This window comes from Periplaneta americana, chromosome 14 (genome assembly GCF_040183065.1).
Source record: "Periplaneta americana isolate PAMFEO1 chromosome 14, P.americana_PAMFEO1_priV1, whole genome shotgun sequence".
NCBI classification, from domain to species: domain Eukaryota; kingdom Metazoa; phylum Arthropoda; class Insecta; order Blattodea; family Blattidae; genus Periplaneta; species Periplaneta americana.
This window is the reverse complement of record NC_091130.1, coordinates 58,485,686-58,513,685: the sequence shown is the minus strand read 5'-3', so window position 1 is coordinate 58,513,685 and position 28,000 is coordinate 58,485,686. Positions and strand designations below refer to the sequence as shown.

General features: G+C 35.3%; 1 protein-coding gene across 1 annotated transcript; it reads right to left on the bottom strand.

Moving 5' to 3' along the window:
- Positions 1–54: 54 nt before the first annotated feature.
- Positions 55–27,044, bottom strand: LOC138713341 (V-type proton ATPase 21 kDa proteolipid subunit c''-like). Its single transcript, XM_069845363.1, has 8 exons — positions 26,874–27,044; positions 21,989–22,037; positions 20,541–20,624; positions 13,239–13,386; positions 10,779–10,914; positions 7,918–8,033; positions 2,565–2,620; positions 55–382 (listed from the first exon to the last, which is right to left on the bottom strand). The coding sequence occupies exons 1-7, from the start codon at positions 26,938–26,940 to the stop codon at positions 2,582–2,584; spliced, it is 639 nt and encodes a 212-aa protein (XP_069701464.1). The 5' UTR covers positions 26,941–27,044; the 3' UTR covers positions 55–382; positions 2,565–2,581.
- Between the last annotated feature and the right edge of the window lie 956 nt (positions 27,045–28,000).

Sequence of the window (28,000 nt, the reverse complement as noted above, 5' to 3'; positions counted from 1 at the left end):
TGGAAATAATGATCAATTTAAATGGGATCTAAAGTCAAATTATAAGAGCGTCTATATAAGCTATATCTGTAATGAACGTAATTGTGGCACCGGATACAAAAATTGTGAGGTCCACATTACATGGATGTAAATGTTGGCAATCAAATACAATACAATACAATATGGAAAGATTAATTCTAGATCTGAACATAAATATGTAAATAAAAGGCGATAAAATGTTTATGCAAAAAACAAATAGATTTATTCATGTGATATTAAAAACTCTTTCTTCTGTTTTCCTCGTGTTGAATGCGTCTGGCATTGGTTTAAGAAAGGTATGATGGATTTAGTTCACTTGTGGCAGCAAGATCTCCAATTTTAGACAGAGTCATTGAACTCTTTGCTGAAAATTACAAGAAAATAGAATTCAAGTATAGAACAGTTCAGAAAACTTCAAAGTTCCGTGAATTTATTATATTAATTTAATACTACTGTCTTCCTCCGACGAGTTTAGCGCTGGGACCTGAGGTATTCTTGCCATCAGTGCGGGGGGTTGCAGGTAGATTCTTTTGTTGCTACAGCCAAGCCGAGCCGAGCGGAGTGGGAAGTATTAATCGTACAAAAATATGCAGTCTTCAGTCTTCTCCATGATGTTAGCTATGTTAATATTATATAAATTACTCATTAAAATATTTCACTGTTACAAGTCATTTTTAAGGAAACATGCTGTGGAAAATTTTTGGTTTTATTCTATTGGAATTTTAGAACATTTGTGGTTGGTATCGTGAAAAATAGATTCCTATAATGTCATGCGAAAATAATTTGTTGGTGATATCTTAAAATACAAAATCAAGTAGTTATACTTCTCAAGTGAGTTCAGTAGTGCAGTATATTTAAATTTATTACTTTACAAATTTAATTCAATTCTACTAATCACTAAATTTTATAGTATGATTCTTCTTTTCATTTATATTATTGTAGTTGCATTATGATTTTTCTTTTTATTTATTTTATTGTATTTGTATTTCTGGTGGTGTGATGTTAACTTCACCATAATAAATAATAAATAAGTAATCATCATCATATCCCTCACGTATTAGACCCTACAGGATTTGTTACGGTCTCATGCCAGCGCTTGCGTGGTCTTCCCAATTTCCTCTTTCCTCTCGGTACATAAGTAAGAATCTGTTTAGGCCATAATAAATGAATAATAAATAAATAAATAATACATAAATCAAATTTTCTACAATACTTTCCTTCTCTGAACACGTAAGTACGAATGGTTGTATCTCTATCTCGCCAAAAATACGTTAGAAAACTAATAGGCATTACTGCTCTCGTAAACTGGCGAATGTTTTCAGTATGATTGTACTTCCTTCCAGACTGCCGCTGTCACTGTCCTCTCCCACTCCACTACCGCGCTAGATTAGTCGGAACCGCATTCCTCTCAGCACTAAACTCCTCAGAGAATGACAGTAGGTCTATTATTATTATTATTATTATTATTATTATTATTATTATTATTATTAATATAAAATATTCACTATATAAAACGATACATTATCGTTACTTTTCGTTTCTGACTTGAATGTTCCGGTACTACTCAAAGTGGCTTCAGCCGCCACTGCTATGAAGTGATAAAACAGCTGTGGTGGGACTTCAAAATCGAATTCCCAATCATCATAGTGGAAAGAAACAACTTCTGCTGAAACATGTTCTGATATAAAGGAAAAATTTTGATGTGATAGCATCTTATCCTGAAATAGACACATCATTAAAAGTGGAAATACAGTTGTTCCAAAAAAGAACAAGATTTCCTGCTTAAATGATGCTAGAGAAGCTTTGAAGTCTATGACGAAAGAATTCACATGTCTATTCCGAAATGTAGAAAATCTTGTCTGGCTTTTACTGACATGCCCACTGTCCAGCTGTGAAGCTGAAATGAACTTTTCTGCACTACGCAGACTCAAGACTTACTTGTGGTCAACCTATGACGCAAAAAAGGCTCAACCATCTAGCAGTGTGTCACATCCACAGACAAGTACTGAATGAGATTGACAACGAGAAGATTGCAAACACTTTTATTTCCAAGAATGATGCAAGGAAAAATATGTTCGAAACTGTTTAGGACTAAAACAGTGTTCTTCCTTTTATTATTTCACAGACCAATGTTACTGTCATACCGGTATAAACAAGTTAACAACAAAGTTATTGATGCAGTATAATAACACTGGATATTTATTGCAAATAAATAAATAACAGGTAATTTAGGGTTGAAAAATACTTACCAGTATATTTTATGATTCCAATTAATTATAACACACGTCTAATGAGGATGACTGTCTGGTTTCTCAGCTAAGGATCTGGAGGAAACCTCAGTGTCCCCACCAATCAGATGCTAGTGACGCCAATAATTAAGAGATATTTATGAAAATATTTTACATTTTTGTGGGTTAAGATAATACTTTTATTATTACCAGTATAAAGTGTGGAACTTTTCTATTCAGAATTACCAGTATTTACCGTTTTCTTTAGTTTAGAGCATAGATCAATCATGAGCATGGTATGTGCATCATTACACTTACATTTCACGATATTCTTGTCAATATGCAGCATCATCTCCCATCATAACACCTCCAGCCTGAGATAAATTTAGAAACACAGTGTTAAATATGATGGGGAACATTTAATTTCATACATCTTGATTACACAACTTTTAACACAACACAAACAAGCTGCATTCCGAACAATGGTACACAAACTACTCAACATACCAATGAACCTACAGGATTACAACGAATAACTAAACACAATCAAATACATAGCACAAGAAAACGGATACAATCGCAACATAATAGACAACGTAATACCGTACGTAAGACAAAACAAAACCACAAAAAACAAAAGAATACAACACAAACACAAGAACACAAAAAATACATCACACTAACTTACGAAAACAAAAACACACATAAAATTGCAACCTCATTCAAGAAATTAAACTGCAACATCGCATACAGAACAAATAACACTACAAAAACATCTCAACACACAAACAAACAAATACAACCACACAGGCGTATACAAACTCAAATGTAACACCTGCAACAACTTCTACATAGGACAGATAGGCAGATCATTTCAAACACGTTACAAAGAACACACCACAGCCATACAAAAATTACAAAACACCTCCACATATGCAGAACACATCACAAATGCCAACCACACCTACAGAGACATCAACACATACATGGAAATACTGCACATCCAACCAAAAAGCCAGAAACTCAACACACTAGAAAAATATGAAATATACAGACACACGAAAACACATCCCAACGATATTCTCAACACACAACTCAATTTCAAAACACATACACTCTTTGACTCTACATTACGAACGCACCCACACAGGAAACAAGAGGTGCTAAGACCAACAACGATCAGTTCCGAAGATGACCGAAAATAGGTCGAAACATGTTAACAAGGTACTTTAAAATTTAACACAAGAAAGTTCTTATACATATTCCGAAATTTAATTTTAATTTAACTCAAGTCAATTTATTTTAGTCGTAAGCAGACTGTCATAGCCACCGTCAAATATACAATACACATATTCATTCATTCACAGTATTCTCCCCAAGGTTAGGTCTTTCACTGCAAACCCAGCATCCTCCAATCCTTTCTATTTTCCGCCTTTCTTTTAATCTCTGCATACGATTCATGTCTCTTAAAGTTGTCTATCATCTGATATCTACTTCTGTCTCGAACTTTTCTCTTGTTCACCATTCCCATTCTTTCTTCATCCCTCTTTCTGCCACAGCTTCGTTTTTTATTCTGTTTGTCCATTTACCTGCTCCATTCTTCTCCATATCCACATTACAAAATAATGTTTCTAGTCGTTTCTCTTCACTTCGTCGAATGTCCACATATCTTCCTTAGTTCTTTTTTCCAGAGGTCCGCAGAAGATGCTCCTTTATCTATTAAAAGCTTCCTCTGTCATTGCTATCTTTCTTTTGACTTCCTGCCAGCAGCTCATGTTACTGTTTATAGTACATTCCAAATATTTGAAGCTATCCACTTGTTCTACTACCTCATTTTGAATTCACACGTTTATCATCTTTAGTTTTCTTCTGATAAACATGGTATTCGTCTTATTTGCATTGATCTTCATTCCATACTGCTCACAGCTGTCATTTAGCTCCAGTTGCATATCCCTTGGTATCATCTCCTCTTCTGTTACCTAACAACACCATATCAGCAGCAAATCTTATGCACTGTATTATTCTTATTGTGATGGGACAGGTTTGAATTTTCGAACGCTGCCTTCGAAAACTCTCGAACTTTCAGTAGATACTGTATTATGAAATAATGTGTTTTATATAACCCTTCTACCAGTCCGTAAAACTCGACATTTTCTTAATTCAACACTCTCTCAGTCCACGTTAGGTCGAGTTTGACCTGAAATTGCACATTAATAGAAAAAAATTAAGCCCCGAGTCATAATGTATTTGCTTTAATAATTTCTACCGGACACATATACTGTATACCGAAGTATACTATTTTTAAAAAGGGTTTTGTTGAAATTTCTTTCGTTGTTGTAAACATACCAAAATAGAGCTACTGGTTCGAGAATTGATTTTCGTCAAAAGATAAAGATGAATACTAGCTGGAGTTCTTAAAATGACTAATGCAAAATACTCGGTTACTTTTCCTCCTCCTTATGCTTCTCATAATATATGTAGAGTAAGGGGCATTTGGATGGGCAACTCTCATTCCTTGTTTCCATTTTTTTATCTGTGTATTATTTGGACTCGAAAAATAAAATAGCAGTTGAAGCTAAAATTGAAAGAATATTTTAATTAAAACATGAACACTATCAGTTTATGCTGTGAAGTAACTATCCTGAGAAAATTTAAGTACAACAACGATTGAAGAGTAAAGGGAAAAAAATCTAGGTCACAATTATTCTCTTAAGGGTGATGTCATCTAATTCAGTATATTACCGGTACTGAAAAATTTATGTTTTTCTTATACAAAAATAATTATCATCACGGATACAGTCATCCTTTCCTACTTTTTCATTAGGAACAACAATAAATTTTGCAGTAATATACTGAATTAGATGACGACGTCACCCTTAAAAGAACTGTCACTTTGATTGTTTTTCCACTGTACTCTTCAATTACACAAATGATTAAATGGATTTGAATGTTCTGAAACGAATTTTAGCTACAGTACACTTTCAATGTTTGTGTCATATGGGAAGAGGAATAGATAGGATGGACAAAAGTTAACCAAAGTCTTTCCTCTTTCCTCTGGCATTGTCCCTGTTTATGTAATAAATACAGGTACCAGTAGGTACTTCAGTAGTTCACTCACATAGAAATAAGGTTTTAAAAATGTGCGGAAATTTCTCTTAATAATAATAATGTCTTCCATATCTGGACACTGCTCCATTTTATAATAATAATAATAATAATAATAATAATAATAATAATAATAATAATAATAATAATAATAACAATAACAACAACAACAATAATAATAATAATAATAATAATAATTCACAAAGTTAATAATGTGCTAAACAATATGTCCAAGTTATATACTATTAACAATTTCAAATATATACCGGTAATTCTAATAACAAATTTTATGTAATACTAAATGTTGTTTGGTCTAGTCATTTTCATTTTTTGCTCCATTTTATAAAAAATTAGCTCTAATACCATCAGAGTCGAAAAGAACAAGAGTTAGCCAAGGGAGGCTGGATAGGAAAGAGCAAAAGGAAAGAAAAGGGAGGCTGATACTAGAAAAGAGAAAGGATCAGTCTCGGTCATAAGCCCACCAAGCTGACCAGTGCTGTTTGGTGGGTAGCCCATCCTGTTAGTTCATTTTGCATAAGCTGCACCACGAGAAGGTAGAGATTGGACACTAGGTTATTGTTCAGGCCGGTTCCATTAAGTCCTCAATATGGGCAATTAATGGGTCTCCTTCCTGTGTTTGACAATAACCCTTCTGCAATCCCTGTAACCTTGGATAATTCTCTCCAATATATACTGAATACACCTCATCTTTGGAATGTGACTGCTGAAATATACAACCAGCATCGTGCTTTTTACCCATCATTTGTAAGAAGAGGAAATTCATAGTAAAACATAGTGGAACACGTGTTGTCAGCAAATAGCTGGATACACTACAGTGGTGGTTCCTCGGGGGAGGGAAGGGAGGAACGTCCTCCTCACATTTTCTTCTTTTGAAAGTAAATACCAAATAAAATATGTGCCTTGAAATTCGAGGAAGATTCGATAATTTTTAAGTTCACAGCTATAAGAAAAACTCGGTTGATCGAGTTTTAAACGACGCGCGCTCATGTGCTGTAGAAAACTGTGAGAAAGATGCGAGATTGTCTGTGTGGAGGAAAGGCACTCCATTCCTCCTCTACTGCAGTTAACACATATAGACATCAGTGCACTAGCAGCCAGAGAAAGAAGCAGAGTTTTAAAGCAAGTAAATGAACGGCGAGGGAGGAAGTCCTCCTCTGAATCGGTCATGGGCGGGAAATAGAAACCGACTGGTTGTGCAGCAAGCTCGTTACCGCTGCCACCTAACGATGTTGCATTCAACCGGACTATAACACATCTAGGAGGAGACACAACAAAAACAGTTTTAACACAACGCTATGAAAGACACCATGTAAACTTTTTTAAAATTATAAATCAAAAATATTATTCATTGCACTTCATATAGGCTACTATTCATGGTTTGAAACTTTCGTGGATATTTGAAAGTTAAAGTCGGGTTTATGGAAAACAAAGAGGAAGTAGTTCTACGTAGTTGGCCCCTGAAATTCACTTCTATTCATTGTTTACTAGACAGGGCAAGAACCAAGTTGTCAGTTTTGTACAAATATATTTGAAACTGAAAGTAGGTACTCCAAACTACATCATTTTTAACATAAAAAATTAATCGGCCACCAGCAGCTTTGAACAATAATGATAGTATGACTTTACAAGAACTGACATTCTTCAAAAGCATGTGATACTGAACTTGTAAAATGTACATGTGGCAACACAGACCACGTGGGTGGGTGCAGTGTTCTCGCTTTCCTCAGATTATTTCCCATTCCCATTTCCATAAAATGGTTCCGGTTACGAGTTAGTAGCTAGCCTCTTTCAACACGTGTGATGCTGTAGTGTGCTCGAAAAATGCTACGAGGTTGTGAATTTCCTTGTAATTGTTAATTTGCGCAATTATTCAACAATGAATGGAAGTAAGAACATAATATATTTTGGACAATTTAGGAAACTCAGTTTACAAGAACAGATTATTGCTATACAGAAGGGAAGGCCAACCCCAACACTACCTGGTCTTACATGTATGCATGTAGGCTAATTTGTAGCATGTTTCATTCAAGAAGGTGTCATTTCGTGCTGTTAACTTCTTTCCTCCTCTTAAGAAATATGCAGGAGCCGCCACTGATACACTACGAAGATAGAATTAGATAAAAATTTTGCAATGGAAAGTAATTATTGTAACTTCTCTTAGTCAACGTTTTCCCGTATGTATTAAGTAATCTATCTCATTTCTCAGTTTTTTCTACATAATAAGAAAACCACTCAGAAAACCATCTGACTATTATTTAAGTTGAATAGGCTCTGGTACCCACTGTGTGTTTTTGGTTTCAAATAAAGATCAATTAATTTTTACTAAAAATTATTACATTCTTACAGACCACGTCTATCATTCTCAGTTAAATTGATTCGTAGATTCCGATTGTAAACAAAATATGACCAACAGTTTAGGAGAAATCGCTGTATACACAGTAGGACAGACAGCATGACCAAAGCAAGCATGTCCGTGTAAGTTTCGAAATAGATTTTTACAGTACCACAATACTTTTCTAATGAGAAAGTGTGAAATTAGACTCACCATTACCATAGAGACAATCAATCCAAATAAACCAATGGCACTGCAGAAGATTTCCACTATCAGAATCCTTACAAAGAGTGCTGGGTTGGCAGCGTCTGCAAGTGCAGCTCCTGAACCTGCATACAAGAATAAAACTAAGGTAACCACGACTGAAACTTGGGCAGAGAGCTCAAATCAAGTCAAATAAAATCATAAGGGTAACTTTTAATAAATAACTAAAAAAACTGACACAATGTAAATGGCATATACCTTCTCATACTCACAGTAACTAATAAAACTGTTATTTTTTAAGTCATTATCATACAACGCTGTATTAACTACTTGGTTATTTAGCATCAATAGCGAGATGACATTTGCCATGATTACTGTTGTCATGGTTACCACTCCACAATTACTGTTGCCATAGTTACCATTGCTATAGTTAGTATGGTCATAGCTACTGTTACCATGGTTACCATTCCCATAGTTACCATTGCTATAGTTACCATGGCCCTAGCTCCCATTACCATGATTACCATTCCCATAGTTACCATTTCACAGCTAGCGTTGTCATGCATAAAATAGCCATAGTTACTATTGTCATGGTTATCATTTCCATAGTTAATTGGACTTACTTTAAGTTTTATTTTAAGTGATCGTGCTTCATTTAATTTATTATTATTATTATTATTATTATTATTATTATGCTATTGTTGTTATTTTATTATTATTATTATTATTATTATTATTATTATACTATTGTTGTTATTTTATTACTATTATTATTATTATTATTATTATTATTATTATTATTATTATTATCATTATTATTAATGTCATTATTGAGTGTAATTAGTTACCACTGCCACCGGGCATTTACCCATTTGCAGTGTGAATAAATACATACATACATAGCTACTATTGCCATGGTTACCATTGCCATAGTTACCATTGTCATGGTTACCATTGCCATAGTTACTGTTGTCATGGTTACCATGGCAATAGTTACTGTTGTCATGATTATCATTCCTATAGTTACTGTTGCCATATTTACCATTGTCACAGTTACCGTTCTCATGGTTACCATGGCCATAGCTACTGTTGCCATGGTTATCATTCCCATAGTGACTGTTGCCATAGTTACTGTTGCCATGATTACTATGGTCATAGCTACTGTTGCCATGGTTATCATTCCCATAGTTACAGTTGTCATGGTTTCATGGCCATAGCTACTGTTGCCATGGTTATCATTCCCCACAGTTACTGTTGCCATGGTTATCATTCCCACAGTTACTGTTGCCATGGTTATCATTCCCACAGTCACTGTTGCCATAGTTATCATTCCCACAGTTACTGTTGCCATAGTTACCATGACCATAGTTACTATTACCATGGCTATCATTCCCATAGTTACTGTTGCCATAGTTACCATTGCTATGGTTACAGTTGTATGACATACTAGTATAGTGAAGAGAAATGACTAGAAGCATTTGAAATGTGGATATGGAGAATGAAGCTGTGCTAGAAAGAGTGGGTGAAAAGGATGCACCATGTGATTACCCAACATTCACGTAACAGTTGGGAAAACTTTGGAAAAAACCAACCAGGTAATGAGCCCAACTACTACTCCAGATCAGAAGGCAAGTGAGCCAACTGCCTGAGCTATGCTATTTTACATGACGTTGTGTGAAATGAATTACCCACAACAACTCGCAAGATGGGAACCTAAGTGTTCTATCTAATAAATCAGACTTTTTCAGAAGAACATTTAAAAGTTTGATGTTTAATACAGGGCAGTCAACAAATGTCAGGTAAATGGATACTGTTTTGAAATAAAGAACACATATAGAAGTATTGAACATTATTTTATTAGAATATAACACTTTAGGTATTCATTATTTCATATATGAACAAGCTTTGCAAGCAGATAGAACTTTTTGGCACCTACAGTTTTCCAATGCATAAGAACCAAATGGTTCCTTACTTCAAAATTGCCTTGTATTATTCAGTATCAACGTTTGACAAAGGAAAGGAGTGTGGAACAGGGTTCACTCAGCCTTGTAAGGACAACTGAGTAGCTGCTTGACAGAGAAGTACGAAATCTGCTCTATAAATCTGAGATTAAAGTTGCTGAGCAGTCATGCACTAACACCTTCGTATTGCTAGCAACTGTCATGGCAGGTCCTGTCTCAGGGAATATGTCGTTTCGTGATATATGATATGTCACTGCTACGTCTTAATTTCATCCTCGAACTTCGATGTATAATATTTCCCCTTGTGAATCTTGCATTAACCTGAAGGTCACTTAGACAAATTCATGCTACAGGAGAGTGTCAATTTTCCGTGTAATAGGATGTACATATCAGCTAGAGTAGAATTACTATTTTATGACATTAATTGAGCCGAATATTGTGGCTATTATTATATTTTTATTCGGTATTGCCACAGACGATGCATTATCACAAAATAAAGTAACATATTGGTACAGATTTTGTAAAAATTGTTGTCTTCATCACTAGGGTGATCTTTACTGAGTAATGTAGGCCTAAACGAAGGGTTTCATGCTAGACGTGACTATCTCTAATATCACAAAAATCAAGTTCTTCATCTTAATCAACTTACTTATCTTAATCTCCTTGTGATAAGTATGAATAACTGTTTCCTTAACTGCTGAAGGCTGTAATTGTTTGATTAAGTTTGGCAGCATATGGGTTTATCAGTTAGCAGTTGAACTTAATCTTAAATATCTTCGTAACTACTTCATGTGGATTAGTCATGTCTGGTTTGAAACTTCCATTATATGCATATCACTGGATAACTACAAAACAACTATCGTAAATAATGAACTACAACGAAGCAAGTATATATCAGCATTTTCTTACCTACTACTCCTACAGCAATACCACAAGCCATGTTAACAAATCCAGAAGAAAAACCAGCACCAAATATGGAGTATCCAGCCTGCCAGTTTGCTTTATAAGCATTCACATCATTATTTACCATTTCTTTGTTAAATTCCTGAAAAAAAAAAGATTATTAGAAATATCGAGTACAACACAAAAACCTCCAGAAAATGCAAAAGCCTACCTACACATTATAAATAGTAAATATAAGAAGTTGTACATGCTATAGTTGCGATGCTGTTATTCCCAGCGTGACTCCTCCTCTTTGCTTACGTCTTAGGAAGTGAAGGCTCTATAAAGTCTAGGTAGGTAGTATCGTTCGCCATTTTTGTTCTTTCGTTGCCGAGCTACCATACGAGGAATGTATTTGCCACACCATTAAACATTATCATGTCGTAGCTCCTATGATAATAAATCAAACGCACTGTAATTCAGTAAATAATTGAGCAGCAAATAACGTCTTCGTGTGCTTTCTGCGAACGCCAACGAAAGAGCGAAAATGGCGGGCGATTATATTAAGTATTTATCGAGCCTTAAGAAATGAATAACGTCTTCATAAGCGAATCACAAGACACACACGTTTAAATGTAGCCGACCTGCAATGTGATTGGCTGCCGGAAATTAGAGTGACGGGACTATAGTTTCACATCCCCCTGTGAAAACTCAGCTGATGATGATGATGATGATGATAATGATAATAATAATAATAATAATAATAATAATAATACACAAAATTTTAAATACCGATAATGTAAATTCTAAAAATTTTAATAATACCTCCCCCTTCCTCTCCCCACCGACAAAATTCTGCATACGCCACTGATTTGTGAATATTAATTTTATATATCTATTTATACCGTACAATTTATAACTGAAATTAGATCTGTTTCTGGGGGAGAATTTTATATTTCAACCTATTATTACTAGGGACCGGATTTTTATGTAATTACATATTATATTCCTTTCAACCTAACCGTATATAAATAACAAATCTTTGCGAATCTTGTAATTAGGTTAATATATTAAAATCTGATACTACATATTTTTACACATTTACCCCACATTACATATTATGGCTTGGTATTACATAAATCTACATATTTAGGGGTTTTATTCATTTTTACTTCTCTAAACAGAAAAAAAAAAATTCTGCTGGGGAAGTTTACAAATTTGAAATAGATTTAAAAAGTCTTTTTACCTACCCAAAAAAGGATATATTTCGGGACGAAACATAACATTCTTAGTTCCAGGAAGTAATAGAGGCACTCACCTCATACCACTCAATGTAAATATGAGTGAACAAAAGGCAACCTTTCTCATACAACTACCTTGTATTGCAAAAATCACTCAGAAAGTAGCGTTGCCTTCATGCGGTGGACATCATGATTTGTCTCGTACAATAATTGTTCTGCACACATCTTAACAAGCCGTTTCCATGCAATTTGCAACCTTACCCACCCTCTTCTTAATCCTTCCAGGGAAAACCCGTGTCAAGTCTGGCATGAGACGCAATAAAGTAGCCGACTTTTGAAAATAAGCTGAAGTAAAGGAACAAACTGGAAAAATGTTGAAAGATTAAAATAAATAGCTTTTCAGATTATTGCTTGACCTCTTTACTTTAAAATTAGTAGACTTATACGGAAATGGTATTTTCCGAGAAATTAGAAAGTATGGTTCTTGGATGGAATAATCCTACCCTTATGAATGAGACAGGAATGTCACTTTTCAAACAACAGTTTGTAAATGCCTATAGTTGGAGATTGAAATAGGTACTTTGTTTCTTACAGGGAGCAGCTAAAATCCATGTGTCCCACATCTCCTCTTATTTTCTCCTAATCCAGTAAAGCGAAACAGTGCTTGCAGTAAGTCTTACTGTTGTGTCATTCATTTCACTCTGTTTTCTAGTTTTAGTACTTACAGTATAAAGTGCAAGCGAGTTTATCTACTGTTTTTAACTAACTAAAATGGCCCCTGTATCTTCAACCCTAATGACAAAAAAAAAAATCATGGATTGCAATGGACGAAGCTTTCACTACAGATGAAAAAAATAGTGGTGTCAAGTGTGCAGTAAAAAAATCAGGTGCTCTATGAAATCACAATTGCAGAGTCTTACCTATCCTATACCTGCCAGATACTGATATTAAATATTTTCATGATTTTATATATTTTGGTACATATTCAGCTTATTTTTCTTACATAAATATGTACATATTTCACACCTTGATATTACATAAAAATTGCTCCTTAGCAATATAGTAATTTTGTATTTTTGTATCGCACTGGTTGAATGGAAGAGAAGGCCGAATGGTCTTAACTCTGCCAGTTAAAATAAACCATTATTATTATTAATATTATTAAAAATCCGGTCCCTAATTATTATTAATGTACCTAGTAAATCAATACCGGGTACGTTATATTGTTAAAGTAATACACTTGTACCTTGAAGTTCTGTGTCATTACTATCGCCATTATAAGACCATATACAGCTACTGCTTCACAAAAAATAATTGAGACAAGATTCTTGGTCTTTATCCGAGGAGCCAACACTGCTGCGCCCATGATGCTAGTTCCTGTGATATATATTCCTCTGTAAACATATAATAAATCGATGTTGTAAAATTTTATGCACGTGATTAAGTTTTAATGGTACATGATGAAAAAAATTCCACAATAATCAGTAACTGAATTGAATTTGTACATTTACTCTAAAGGAAATTGAAGTAATCGTTTTCAAAATATGAACACCAATAAGAAATGAAAAAATTATTCAAGGTCAAGAAGTTAAATATTTTTAACTCCCTGAGTTGGCACTTTTATTGCATAACTGATAAAGAAGTATCAAGTATTTGTTACTTATGTGGAATGATTTATAAAATCCTTGAAACAAAAAGCTACACAAGGAACATATCGTCATTGTTCCTGCAATAACTCCTATGTGACATATTTATCGATTTTCAGATTTTTTCTCTAATAAAAAGAACTTAAATAGTGATACAGCAAATAATAAAATCTCCTATTAGTTCTTGATCCTACAATCCGGTTTCAGAGGGATGCCCTGCAGGCACAACACGTTGATGAGGAGAAGAAATCCATTTATGAGTCCTGCATCCCTTATCTAAGTGAGAAATATAACATTCCCACTAGTCAGTGGAATGTTTCTGGTCTTTTGTTTGGTGCATGTGGCACACTTCCTAAATTCACATGTGATATTTTAAAAGCACTCGGATTCTGATTTTTTGAAATTCAAAAAATTTTGTTGAATATTCTTGAGGATTCAATCCAAATATTACATTACCATTTATATTTTGGCCATTGATGATTCTGTTGGGTTTGCTTTTTGTCTGAATTTTTTATTAAACAATTCCTGTCTTTCTAAATTATTCTGTAGTGCTTTTATTCTGGATCTTTATGATCATCCTCATTGAGGGCAGATTATTTAATTAAAAAATAATAATGATAATTATATTTCTTTGTTTCGAAAATGTAAGAATTCACAGTCTCCTATGTACGGCTGCCATAGGATGAATAAATGTTTTTCTTCCTGCTGAAAAATTTTATATTTTGCACATAGGAGTTATTGCAGGAACAACGACGATATATTTATAAAACAATGTCTCTTCCATTTATGTTCTTTGGTAATAGCAACAGCAAGCAGAGGCTGTTACTGGTTCACACTACTGTCTAATCCAGTGATGACCAAGACGTGCTTTTTGTGCACTTTTCGCTACACACGAGTAGTAAGCAAGACCAGATCCAAAGACATTGGAGTGATAGATAGGCTACTGTCACTAAACGATGGACCTGTCGTTACTCCTTCCTATCACGCTACACACTCTCTATTCTGTACTGCGTGAGTTTTTTTAGTAGGTTATTTTACGATGCTGTATCAACATCTTACGTTATTTAGTATTTGCTCATACTGGGTTGAGGGAAAACCCCGGAAAAACCCCGGAAAAACCTATTACTTCTTATAATGCATTTTAAAAGAAATTTCAATAAGTAGGCATAATTGGAAGAAGATTGGTGGCGCAACTATTATTCTTAGGTATACAAAATTGTTAACAGTGTAATTGTCAGTAATGATAATGATCACTGAAATATTACATCCTATTAATTCTGCTGCAGTGAAAACAAATTTAAGAATTGTACAATTACTGCATATTCCCATTTTTAAATCAACAGTATCGACTATCGGTATTAAAATGCTCACCTTTAACTTAAATATGTAACATATTTAATTTTCTATCTCTTAAAAATAATCTTCTGAATTTTGCTTATTAAAACATAGTCTATACAAAATTTAATTACGATCTTTTGTACTGGTTCACGCCATTTGATTAAAATGTTGCGAAGAAATTTTAATTACTTCACCTTTCATAAACAAAATAGAACGTGTTCAAAACCAAGCTCTCATGCTTATTACTGGTGGAATCAAAACAACTCCAATAGATTCTATGAGATTTCTCACTAATATTAACAGCATCAAAATGACAATAGAAGAAAAAGCAATGATCCAATATGAAAAACTTATCAGATTACCAGGAAACAATTGGCATTCAAACAGTCCTCTCTGCAGATTAAAAACTGAAAAAGTTTCATATCCATGGTTCAAGAATTAAAACAGAAAATCAACATCCCGAATTTAAAAGAAAACTTACAAATTAAACCAAACCCTTTAACTCTATTAAATATAGAATATAATCTAAATTTAACAGAAGAAATACTGAAATCAGAAGTAAACACTGAAATACTGAAACAATTGTCTTTAGAGACAATTAATATTAGGTAAATCAACAAGAAAAGCAAGAAAACAGAGAGGAAGTGGGAAGCAATGGCTCTTGGGAGCACGGGGACCCAGAGACAACCGTCTAACAGAAAGAGAAGACATTGCGACGGCAGCCACAAACTACTACAGATCACTATACACCAGCTCCAAACAGGAAGCGAATCCAAGCGACAGTATTCAGATGAACAACGTAGACGACAACGAGGTCCCACCAATACTTCAAAGCGAGGTCAGGACAGCGATAGGGGAACTCAAATCCGGAAAAGCGCCCGGAGAAGACAACATCCACAACGAACACCTGAAACTCGGTCAAGACTCTTTGCTAACACCGCTTACCGCAGTCTTCAACGAAATACTCAAATCGGAGACAGTACCCCACCAATGGAATTATTCTACTCCACAAAAAAGGTGCCAAGGACGACCTGAACAACTACCGTCCAATCAGCCTGATGTCAAATATCTACAAGCTGTTCTCTAAGATAATCACAAGGAGACTCACGAAAGTACTGGATGACAACCAAGCTCCAGACCAAGCTGGATTTCGCTCAGGTTACAGCACGGTGGATCATCTACAGACAATCAACCATGTCATAGAGAAAACGAACGAATTCAATATTCCCCTCTACCTCGCATTTATAGATTTCAAGAAAGCATTTGACTCGGTAGAACACTCCTGTGTATTACAGGCGCTGAGCAACTAGGGAGTCGAGCACAAATATATCAACATCCTAACTAAGCTCTACGGAGACTCGCATGCCACCGTGATGACAGAACGAGAAGGACAAACATTCAGAATAGAAAGAGGAGTCCGACAAGGGGATCCCATCTCACCATAGCTATTTACTAGCCTCCTTGAAGACATATTCCGTAAGCTAAAGTGGAAGAAAAGACATGGAATCAATATAAATGGATATCGGCTCACGAACCTAAGATTCGTGGATGACATCGTACTTTTCGCTAAAAACGCCACCGACCTACAAGAGATGATACAGGAACTAAGCGATTGCAGCGCACACGCAGGCCTAAGCATGAACATGGAAAAAACCCAAGTCATGACGAACAGCCAACCACAACCAATCCAAGTCAACGCAACCAGATTACAGTACGTGGAAGATTACATCTATCTGGGCCAATTGGTCGGATTCAAAAGCTGCATGACGAGAGAAATAAAAAGAAGAATTGCATCAGCATGGAGAGCTTTCTGGTCACTGCAATTCATACTCCTTGACAAGAAACTGAACCGCAAACTAAAGCTGGAGATGCTGCAATCCTGTATCCTCCCAACCTTACTTTACGGCTGTCAGACCTGGAAACTGACCGTGAACCAGAAGACACAGATCCAGGTCTGCCAACGCAAAATGGAGAGGAAAATCCTAGGACTCTCCCTCAGAGACAAGATTTCCAACACCAGACTCAAGCAGATGACAAACACCAGAGACATGGCATGACAAACACCAGAGACATGGCATACCAAGGGGAGCGCCTGAAATGGAAATGGGGAGGCCACGTGTCGAGACTTCAAGGCTGCAGATGGGCGCATATTTCCACCACATGGGATCCACGCATCGGGAGGCGAAACCGAGGAAGACCTGGGACCAGATGGGCGGACTTCTTCAAGAGCCTAGCTGGACCCCTGTGGTCCAGAACAGCCAAGAACCGAGAAGAATGGAGATCGCTACAGTTTGCCAGTATTGAGTGAGAGTGCAAGTGTACACACACGAACGATGAACAAAACTTATATAGAACTGAATCTACCGTCATGCGGATTAGCTCACCGCATGATCTCTAAAGAGCTCCCCTTTTTAGGAGGCCATAGCCCTTCACGGGAAATCCAAAGGCTATTTCATTCATTCATTCACCCTCCACAAAAATGGCTTCATTTATACACCGACGGATCCTTGATCTCCAGAGAACAAGGTGCCGCTGCAGGTGTCACGTGCTGTCTCTTCTCACTTTATAGATCTCTTGGATATGGAACAACAAGTTTTGATGGAGAAATCATTGCAATAAGTGAAAGTCTTAGGAATCTTCTATGTCACATCAATAAATTAAAAAATGCAGTTATATTGTCAGACTCGGAAGCAGCTATTCCATCAATAGTCTCTAGACACAACCTTCATCTCAAACAGCAGAAATAACTAAAATGCTCTCTCAATTAATAACACTCAATAAAAGAATTGTATTCCAATGGATACCATCCCATTGTGGAATCCTGGGAAACGAGAATGCGGATGTTTTAGCAAAGAAGGGCAGCACTGCTACTTACAGACCTGTTACTAAATCTACGTATTACTCTGTGAAAAGATTTATTAAATCTACATACTTAGACTTCAACAAACAAAATTTGATAACACAATCTCAAGAGAAAAAATGGAACTCTCTGCATCATAATCCACAGTTAATTCCCGATTTACCACGCAAATCATCTGTAGCTGCATTTAGATTGGCAACAGGCCAGGACTATTTGGCCAAGCACCTGCATAGAATTGGAATATATCAGTCCCCTAACTGCCCATTGTGCAACTCTAATCAAGAAATGGATTCGAAACACTCAAAATGTATGCTTCAGTCGACCTGGTTGGTGAGTTGGTATAGCGCTGGCCTTCTATGTCCAAGGTTGCGGGTTCGATCCCAGGCCAAGTCGATGGCATTTAAGTGTGCTTAAATGCGACAGGCTCATGTCAGTAGATTTACTCGCATGTGAAAGAACTCCTGCGGGACAAAATTCCGGCACATCCGGCGACGCTGATATAACCTCTGCAGTTGCAAGCATCATTAAATAAAACATAACATTTAACATCGACCAGCCTCAGGGTCTAGTGGTCAGAGCTTCTGGCTATAGTTCATGAGGTCCCGGGTTCGATTCCCGGTTAGAGCACAGGAATTTTTCCTTAAAGGGGATTATTCCTGTGTTCGTCCATGGTCTGGAATTTAGGTTAAGTTTAGATTTAAGACCTCTCCTGGCACCACATTATCATAATCATCCTATCACATCATCGGGGTAATGTAACTCCGCCTTCCAGGCGCCCCAACCTCAGAAGTGGGTTACAACTAAGCCACGGCCAGGAGAGAAGACCAGAAATGTCGAAAAGACAACCTGGTGGCATTGGATAAAAAAAAAAAACATTTAACATTCTATGCTTCAGTGGCTGACCATGACAATATCTTTGAAAAATATTGGAGTGAAAGAGGTCAAATGACTTTATTGTCAAACGCCTGGCATTAGAAAACAACAACAACAACAACATTCACTTCGTGCTTTGCCCCAATTGTATGAAAGCTACTACAAATAAAAGGTTTTTATGCAAGTTGAAAATGGATCATGACCATTCAGACTTTCAAATACTCCCATTTCTGCAGTCTGTTTGGCAAATGTGCACTATAAATCTATAATACTGCTACTCTTCTACTTTAAACGGCTTCAAGTTATCGCAGGCAAGTGTCTCCTTCTATTCCTTCAATGTCTTTGGATTCCTGCTCATGACTTACTTTGCTTGCTTGAGGGCGCACACAATGCTTCGGAAAAGCATGTGAATTGGTCACCACTACTCTAATCAATGCTGGAAGCAACGGTCTTATTGCGTTTACATGACTTTTCCTGTGGTGTCAGATCTGTCATCTTGGGTCCACTGTGAGAGTTATTATGACGATTGTTAAGGATGAGAGTGAGTGAATTTTGTGAGCATATGTTATTTATTGGGGATGAAATACAAAACGAAACGGAAGTGGGTTAGAAAATGGGGCTTCCTTCAGATTTTTAAGATCGAGTTTGCGGATGAGGATTCAACTGCATAAAAGAACATTTTAAGAATGTGTAATTTTAAGTTTGAGGAGTTACTAGAATTGGTTTCACTACTCATCACGAAGAAAATACCCTCCATTCACATGAAACTGGATTTGATTTCCTGAATCCCCTCGGGAGACAACATGTGTTTTCTGAGGTAAGCATCTGTGTCTGATATGTAGTAAAATCCCTCGTATCCGACACCCAAATAACTGGCAATACCAAAACAATGGCACTTTTGGTTAGGCAAAAAAAAAAAAAATAAAATAATATAATCGTTCATGTGAAAGGGAAGAGTTGGACGAAGATGTGAGTGGTTTTCGTGGATCTCACATGCTGCATATTGTGTTTACTCTTTACATTGTTCATACATGAAAACATAAGACTGAAAACCCCATTACGTCCCAGGAGTAGATCAAGTAGCTTCGGTAAGCTGTCACTTGGGCCTTGCAAACAATGCGCCGAAACAATATCTTTAAATTTACCACTTGAATTTGCCTGTTTCGAAGGGGTGTTGAATGAGTCTAAATAGGAAAGTGTGAAATTTTCTGTTCCTACAGTGCATAAACTTTTCATTCGAATGATAGTATATATAAACGAGCAGATATTAGAGATATGTTACAGAGGTTCAAATCATTGAGCATTACATCATCGTCTTCATAGTTGCGACGTTAGCTATACTGTTCTTCACGTCACATGGCCACCATTTAAAAGTGTCATACAGTTACGAACACTTTTAGTATTTTTTAAGTTATTATATATTACTGTATTATAATAATTATGAAGTGATGAATGTACATTACAGTAATCAGTACTGGTACTAAAAATAAACATTGTACGTATTTCAAAACTTTATTTTTAAATATCTATATGAAAATTACTACATTTCAACATGGAAAAAAAATGTTTGTGCAGTAACAGTAGCCTATCCGGCACTGGCTTTGTCCCACAGTTGCCGAATACGAGGAATTCTACTGTAGTTTCAAACTGGGCAATCCTGCAGATTGTGAGATGATGACTCACCTTTCATCCTACATTTTCTACATGTTGGAAGTGCTTCAGTAATTGTCTAGTGAGGAAGAAGATAACATGCAACAAATTCCACATTAAAAAATTCTGGTGAAATGTCATACCATTCTTCAATAGTTAGTAGGCTGTTGTTTTGACTTACATTGCAGCTCCAGAAACTGATAATGAGATGCAGGACGATACACCAATGCTTGCCCACATGTAAGGACTAGCCGACTCAATGAACCTACAAACAAAATACACAAGATTATTAAATGATTTTTAAGCACTACTGACACTGTCTGATTTGAATCAGAATAGTATTCTCGTTCAAATTCAGATTCATTATCACTTATTGTTTCCTGCTTACTTTCTTACTTACAAATGGCTTTTAAGGAACCCACAGATTCATTGCCGTCCTACATAAGCCCGCCATCGGACCCTATTCTGTGCAAGATTAATCCACTCTCTATCATCATATTCCACATCCCTCAAATCCATTTTAATATTATCCTCCCATCTACGTCTCGGCCTCCCCAAAGGTGTTTTTCCCTCCGACCTCCCAAATAACATCCTATAAGCATTTCTGGATTCACCCATACGTGCTACATGCCCTGTCCATCTCAAGCATCTGGATTTAATGTTCCTAATTGTCACGTGAAGAAGAGAATGTGTGCAGTTCTGCATTGTGTAACTTTCTCCATTCTCCTGTAACTTCATTCCTCTTAGCCCCAAATAGTTTCTTAAGAACCTTATTTTCGAACACCCTTAATCTCTGTTCCTCTCTCAAAGTGAGAGTCCAAGTTTCACAACCATACAGAACAACTAGTAATATAACTGTTTTTATAAATTCTAACTTTCAGATTTTTTGACAGTAGACTAGGTGACAAAAGCTTCTCAATCAAATAATAACAAGCATTTCCCATATTTATTCCGCGTTTAATTTCCTCCTGAGTGTCATTTATATTTGTTACTGTTGCCCAAGATATTTTAATTTTTCCACCTCTTCAAAGGATAAATCTCCAATTTTTATATTTCCATTTCGTACAATATTCTGGTCATAATATGGATTTGTCTGTTACATTTCTGGCTGGCCTATTGCAAGAGCATTTCAAATGTCAAGCTTAGCTATTTGCCGTCGCATTTGAATATGAATTAAATTGATAGACGTCGACAATAACTTCAGTTTGTGGTCCGTGTGAGTTACTATCATTTGTTTCCATACTAATTCCTGACTGTCCACAGCACAACCACACAAAACTGCAAAATAATCGCAAAGTTGTGGTCCGTATGAATTCAATCTAAGATGCAACAAGCACTGAGGTTACTGCAGTTAAAAGTTCATAAATTCATTTCAGTAATTATCACAGCAAATGATGTGGATGTTGATTTGAACTGTCCTCTCATAAATTTCTTATTTTAATTCATAATTCATTTATTTTATTTTCAAACATTGCTACAACATTTGCGTTTTAAGGATACAAAGTGGCAACACTGACAAGAGGAAGCACTGTTAAGTGCTGTTGTCAGTTCTGGCAAGGGTAGTCCATTCATTCTTTATGTGTAAACAAGAATAAAATGTAGGTTGGTTTTGTAACTATTGTGACTTACCATGTCGGATCCAGAAGTCCTATTCTGTTCGTAAACAAGTAGTACAGATCTGTGAAAGAAACAAATGTAATTTTCAGTTGCAGAATAATATTAATATACATACCAATCTAAATCAAAATTTAGTTATCCATGACAGTAATTGCTCTCAGTTAGCAATTTGTAGATGCCCAAAAAAAAAAAAAAAAATCAAACCAAGTAAAATACCTTGGTATTATTATATATCAACATTTACGGTGGGATTGTCATGTGAACTATCTGTGTCTTAAACTACGTAAAACAATTTATAAGTTTGTTTTACCAAGACATTTTATGGAAAATATAACATTAAGACAAATATATTTGAGTTTAGTTCATTCTATCCTATAATATGGCATTATAGGATGGGGTAGGGCAATGAAGTCTTCACTCATGCCATTAATATTATTACAGAGGAGAATAATAAAAATAGGCCTATGAATTAAGATACAAATTAATTATCATACACGTCTCAAATAAGTTACAAAGAATTTAATATACCGGTACTGAATATTAAACAAATATACATATATACCGTATTAAAATACTACCACAAAAATAATAACTATTATGACCATGGTTACAGTACAAGAAGACACATTATATCATGTCCTTTGAACCCAAATGCAACTCTGAAGCAGAACTAAGGCATACCTCAAATTTCGATCCAAGATTGTATAATAACTTCATTAAAAACATTCAAAATTAGCATCTTCCAGCAATAAATTATTTAAAAAGCAAGCACTTCAACTCACTTAGTATTCTAGTAATTATACATAGCCTACAGTATATACATATACCGGTATATATATATATATATATATATATATATATATATATATATATATATATTCATTTTTGATATTTTTCATTTTTTTTATATTTCTCTCTTGTACGAAATTTTTGAATATATAATTTTATTTTATGAATCTTTCAAAATTCAATAAATCAAATAGAATTAAAATATCATCTATGTATATGATATATTACTCCATTATATTATTGCATAATATTTTGTATTTATTTTAAAATTGCACTATTTAATATTTTTTCATTTTATTACTGTTAAAAGGCGTCATCACTCCTTGTACTTTCTAGTTAACCAACTCTTCTGTGTTTTACCCGATATAATTTCATTGTATTTCTTATATTATTATTTCTTGTATTATTATTTTGATATTCAACACTTTACTTTTGATTACATATTTATATTGATTAGGCTACTTAAATTAAACAATTAAATAATTATTTTAGTCTAGGCTTAAACTTGTAATATTACTTTTTAATTATTTAATGTAAACTCCACTCCCGGCCACAAGCTTTTGCTTCATTGGGAGTGCCAACCAAAAATGTACCATTATTATCGTTCAAATAAAAAATTATTATTATTATTATTATTATTATTATTATTATTATTATTATTATTATTATATAACTTCTTAAAAATAATTCTGAGACTTCTAAATGTGTTATAAAAGGAAAAAGAAATCCTTAATGTTGGACTAAATTCATTATTTTGTTAACTAATGCTGAGTTCTTGGCAATAAAGCCATTACTCTCTTACTCTCTAATATTTCTCCCATACAGTGGGTTTAGAGGAAAAGGCTGGATATTGCTGAAGATGAATATGATCCATTTCTTCCTGAAGACTGCACAATGAACAAAGTATCGAAGAAATAATTCCAATTTTGTTTAAGTGTTCAGACAAACAGTCATGCCATGTGAATAATCAGAAGGGTGCAACTTCACTTTTCCTTGGATACTCAGGAAATATATTTTGTTGCACGGTGAGACACTCCCATCTTACATTATTTGAAATTTTATGAAAATGATATGATGTTATATCTTGATAATTTGTGTTGATTAATCTTTTAACTGTTGAAAGTGATAAAGTTGACTTGGGGTTTTGTAAGATTTTTACTTCCCTTCTTAGTAAGAAGGCAGCAGTTTCATTACCAGATAATCCATAGCGTGCAAGTATGCTTTGAAAAATTATCCTTTCCTTAAGCTTCATCAGATGGTGTATAATTTTCCAACAATCAGTTATTTTTTTTACTTTTAGGTAACAGATTGGTTGTTATATGTAGCAGTAATAGCTCTGCTTTAGAATCACTGAATATAATAGCTTGTTGGAAATAAGAGCGCTGGTAATTACAACAGATTTTGAAGTGTCGAATAGATGGGGTGGATGCCGAGTGATCTACGGTGAGTTCTTGGTCTCACCTCACTTCATTCCCATTTGGTCTGATTACCTGGTTGGGTTTTTTTTTTAGGTTTTCCCCAACCATAAGGCAAACGCCAGGTAATCTGTTGGCGAATTCTCGGCCTAGTCTCGCTACATCTCGCAAAAAAATTGTAATTGTATTCTTGTAAAATTTTGACTTGTTCCACATCTTAAAGCTTCATTGCTAATGTAAGATCTATGGAATACAATAAATGAAATGACATGAAATGAAAAGTGTCTAAGCCTACCCACTTCACTTGCAGCATTAACTTCCATCCATTTTTCATTAATCAAACTCACTTGTGATTTCTCAAAAGAGTGTAGGTTTTCTTGGTCTCGGAAACCAATGAAAAAAGAGCTTGCATGTTGTGGCTTCTGCAGTGAAGTTTGTATTTACTTTTCCAACACAATCTACTACCGGTACTAACATGTTGCTATTTAGTCAACTGTCCGATGACAGGTCTGAACCTCACAAGTGATACCAAGTACCAACAAGGCACCACTTATGAGGCAATTAGGCCAAGAGATACATCTCTGACTTATTAGTTACTACTGATTTACATATGACACTAATCAAACTTCAGACAAACAATCGTTCTTTTCTAACACATATCGTTAAGTGAAATGTATGCTACTGCCTGTTAATAGATGTAATATCAACCAGAACTTCAATTGAGGCAACTGACACATTAGGAAACGAAATTACTTTGGAATTTCCCAAATGATTAATTACCGATAGTTAAGAATAAACACTGAAATTTTCTTTTCTTTTGTAAATTTGTTGTAAATTGTAAAATTACACATACTGTAATTATTAGAAATGTCAACAGAGTTGTATATATATTTTTTTTTGTTTATGGACACCCCAGTATTTATTGTTAATAGTTCACAAAAGTACATAAACTTAATGATTTAAAATTGATCTACATACAAATAGTAATTAAACATAATAAATATACAATTTAATAACTAATTTTTCTATCATATATCTAGGCCTATGTAATTTGTGTTTGGTTCAAACTTACATTTACTAACTTGGATATGGATAGGTTGTTTTCTGTATCCTTTCAGACTGCAAGCATTCTCGAGATGATGAGACGATAGAGATAATGATGAGGAGAACTAACATTAGGAAACCAAGTTCTGTGAGAAAATATAGAGGCCTATATGCTATCGGGAATCAAAATCCGTCCTTCTCGGGTAGAAGGAATCAGCTGACAGCCAGGACTGAATCATAAGCATGATTTAAGCCTTTCATATTGACTTTTATCGTGTGTGTTGTAGTCTATGTGTATGTGTGTGTGTGTGTGTATGTCTTTAGATAGAACAGGAAGGTTAGTCTAGTGTCTAGTTAATCTTAGATGGTGATTTTTGTTAATATGACATTTATGTAATTATGAACCGCCTATGTGATATCAGTGCCGATATATTTTGCAATGACTAGTCCACATCTTACCATTTTCTGCTTTAGACCTTCTTTCACAAGAGAGGCTATTTTATTCCCTATCTCATGTACCTACTAGTAAAAATGTGACGATGAGGACGAGGGCCTTGTGAACCAGGTATAAATACCGGTACCGGTACTCCTCACTGATTTACTTCAAGAGATTTCGTGCGTTAACAAAGTAGCCTAATTAGGGATTACACGAACATATAAAGTTGTTCGAACGAGCAAAAATGAGTTACGAGTTTTCACAGGAGAAATGATTTTTTCGAATAAATTAATCTTGGGTGGATTATTTTCTGTGAAAGTTAACCTATGGGCTTATAGCAAATTTGAGCTTGTATTAAAATACTGATTTGATAATAAAAGTGATGTTGGTAGTAATGGTAGTAAAGAATGAGAACAATAATTCTGTTTCTATTTTTCTTAGTATGGTATACATATCTAACTGACCTGTCACAGATTTGTATAATATGCAAGCAGACTACGAAGGTAACTACCGCAAACTCCCGCGGACCTGGTTCTGCTCGGAACGCCACGGTAGATCTCGTAAACTTCAGCGTTTAATAATTTTGATTTCACATTATATGGTTTTCTGACTCTCCAGGGTACGATCGCCTCGGCAAACATCTACACCATCTTGGCATATTGGACAGTCCGATTGGAGACTTCTCAACCAGCTGTGATGGATTCCGACCATCACCATGTCGCCAAGGAGCCAGTCTGCCAATGTGGGAGAGAGATGGGAAGCATGACAACTCCTTCTGTCACAGAACTTAAAAACATGTACTGTTTTTTATTACGTTCTTTTGTAATGTTTGTTCAGCAATATTTCATATTGTAGGCCTACACTGTTTCTTCATTTATAAGCTAAATGACTAAAGTGCTTAACTTACTGTGTTAGCTAAAACAAATGGTTTTGCTGAATGAAGTTCTAACAGTTCTACAAATAAAGGTATTTCTATTTTATGGAGAATGCCTGTTTCCCCACAACATCATTCTATTGATAAATATTAAATAATTAATTAGTCGATAATTCAGGCATATCTTTAATCAAACTGTAAAGAGATCGTCTTTACAATAGGCTATAACCAATGTTGGTCCTCTGTTGTGAGATCTGAGCTCACTGGTCCTCTACTAACTTAACCGATTTCTTCTCTTTTCATGGGTAGTGTACATGGGCATTATAAAAAATAACTTACATATTACAATGATTGCGAACGACAGAAGCAATATTGCAGTCACACATAAAATCCTTGACTTATTCATCTCCAAAATTATATTTCTTTCCTACTTTCCTTCGTAGCTATCACACCAAACTAACCAACTTATCTTGAATCTGTGATCAGACTCGCTACAGGCCTTGATTCAACAATTAAACGCAGTGCTGCCCTAGTGCTGCCACACAGTGCCGCCAACCATATGAATTGTTATTGGTTACGTAATATAATAATAGGCTATAATAAAATAATTGATCCTGCTGATTGACATACTTCAAAATTAGGACAAGTCAACATATTGACGTCGATGGAACTGGTGATTGTAACATCGTATTTTGGCAATATGAGTCTGAAGATTCGCGATTGGGTCCTATAACTACAGGGTTGTTTCCGATCTCTGATAACGAATTTGAGTGACGTCATGTGCGTCAGGAATCACACCGACAGCTGAATTGCGGCGAGAGGTGACAGACCAGTTGTAGTGAGTGATTTCATAATCAGAGTGCACGGTGTATCACAGTAGCAATGCCCAAGATAATCGAGCTTTTTTGGGAGGGGTACATAACAACCCTTTCCGATGCTAAGTACAGTTACGTGAAAATCATAGGAGCCTGCAAAAAATGTGGTTTCGTTATTTCCTAGAAAGGCATCTTGTGTGCACCTAATAAAACTTGCAAAGCTCGGATGGGATTAATTGCAGAGTGTCAAAAGCAAGCAAATCCATCCTCCGTCACAAGTCGCCGCACTCCACGAGATGATACAAATTAATTCCATTCGAGCTTTACCAATCTTATTACATACACAGAAGATGCCTTTCTTGGAAATAACGAAACCTCGTTTATTGCAAGCTTCTTTTATTTTCACTTAACTGTACTTGGCATCGGAAAGGGTTGTTATGTACCCCTCCAAAAAAGGCTCGATTTTCTTGGGAATTTCTGCTGTGAGTTGCCGTACACTCTGACTATGAGATCACTCACTACTGGTCTGTCACCTCGCACCACAGTGACAGTTCAGCTGTCGTGTGACTCCTGATGCACATGATGTCATTCAAATTCGTTATCAGAGATCGGAAACAACCCTGTAAATAGTTATTAGCCAAGATTTTATTT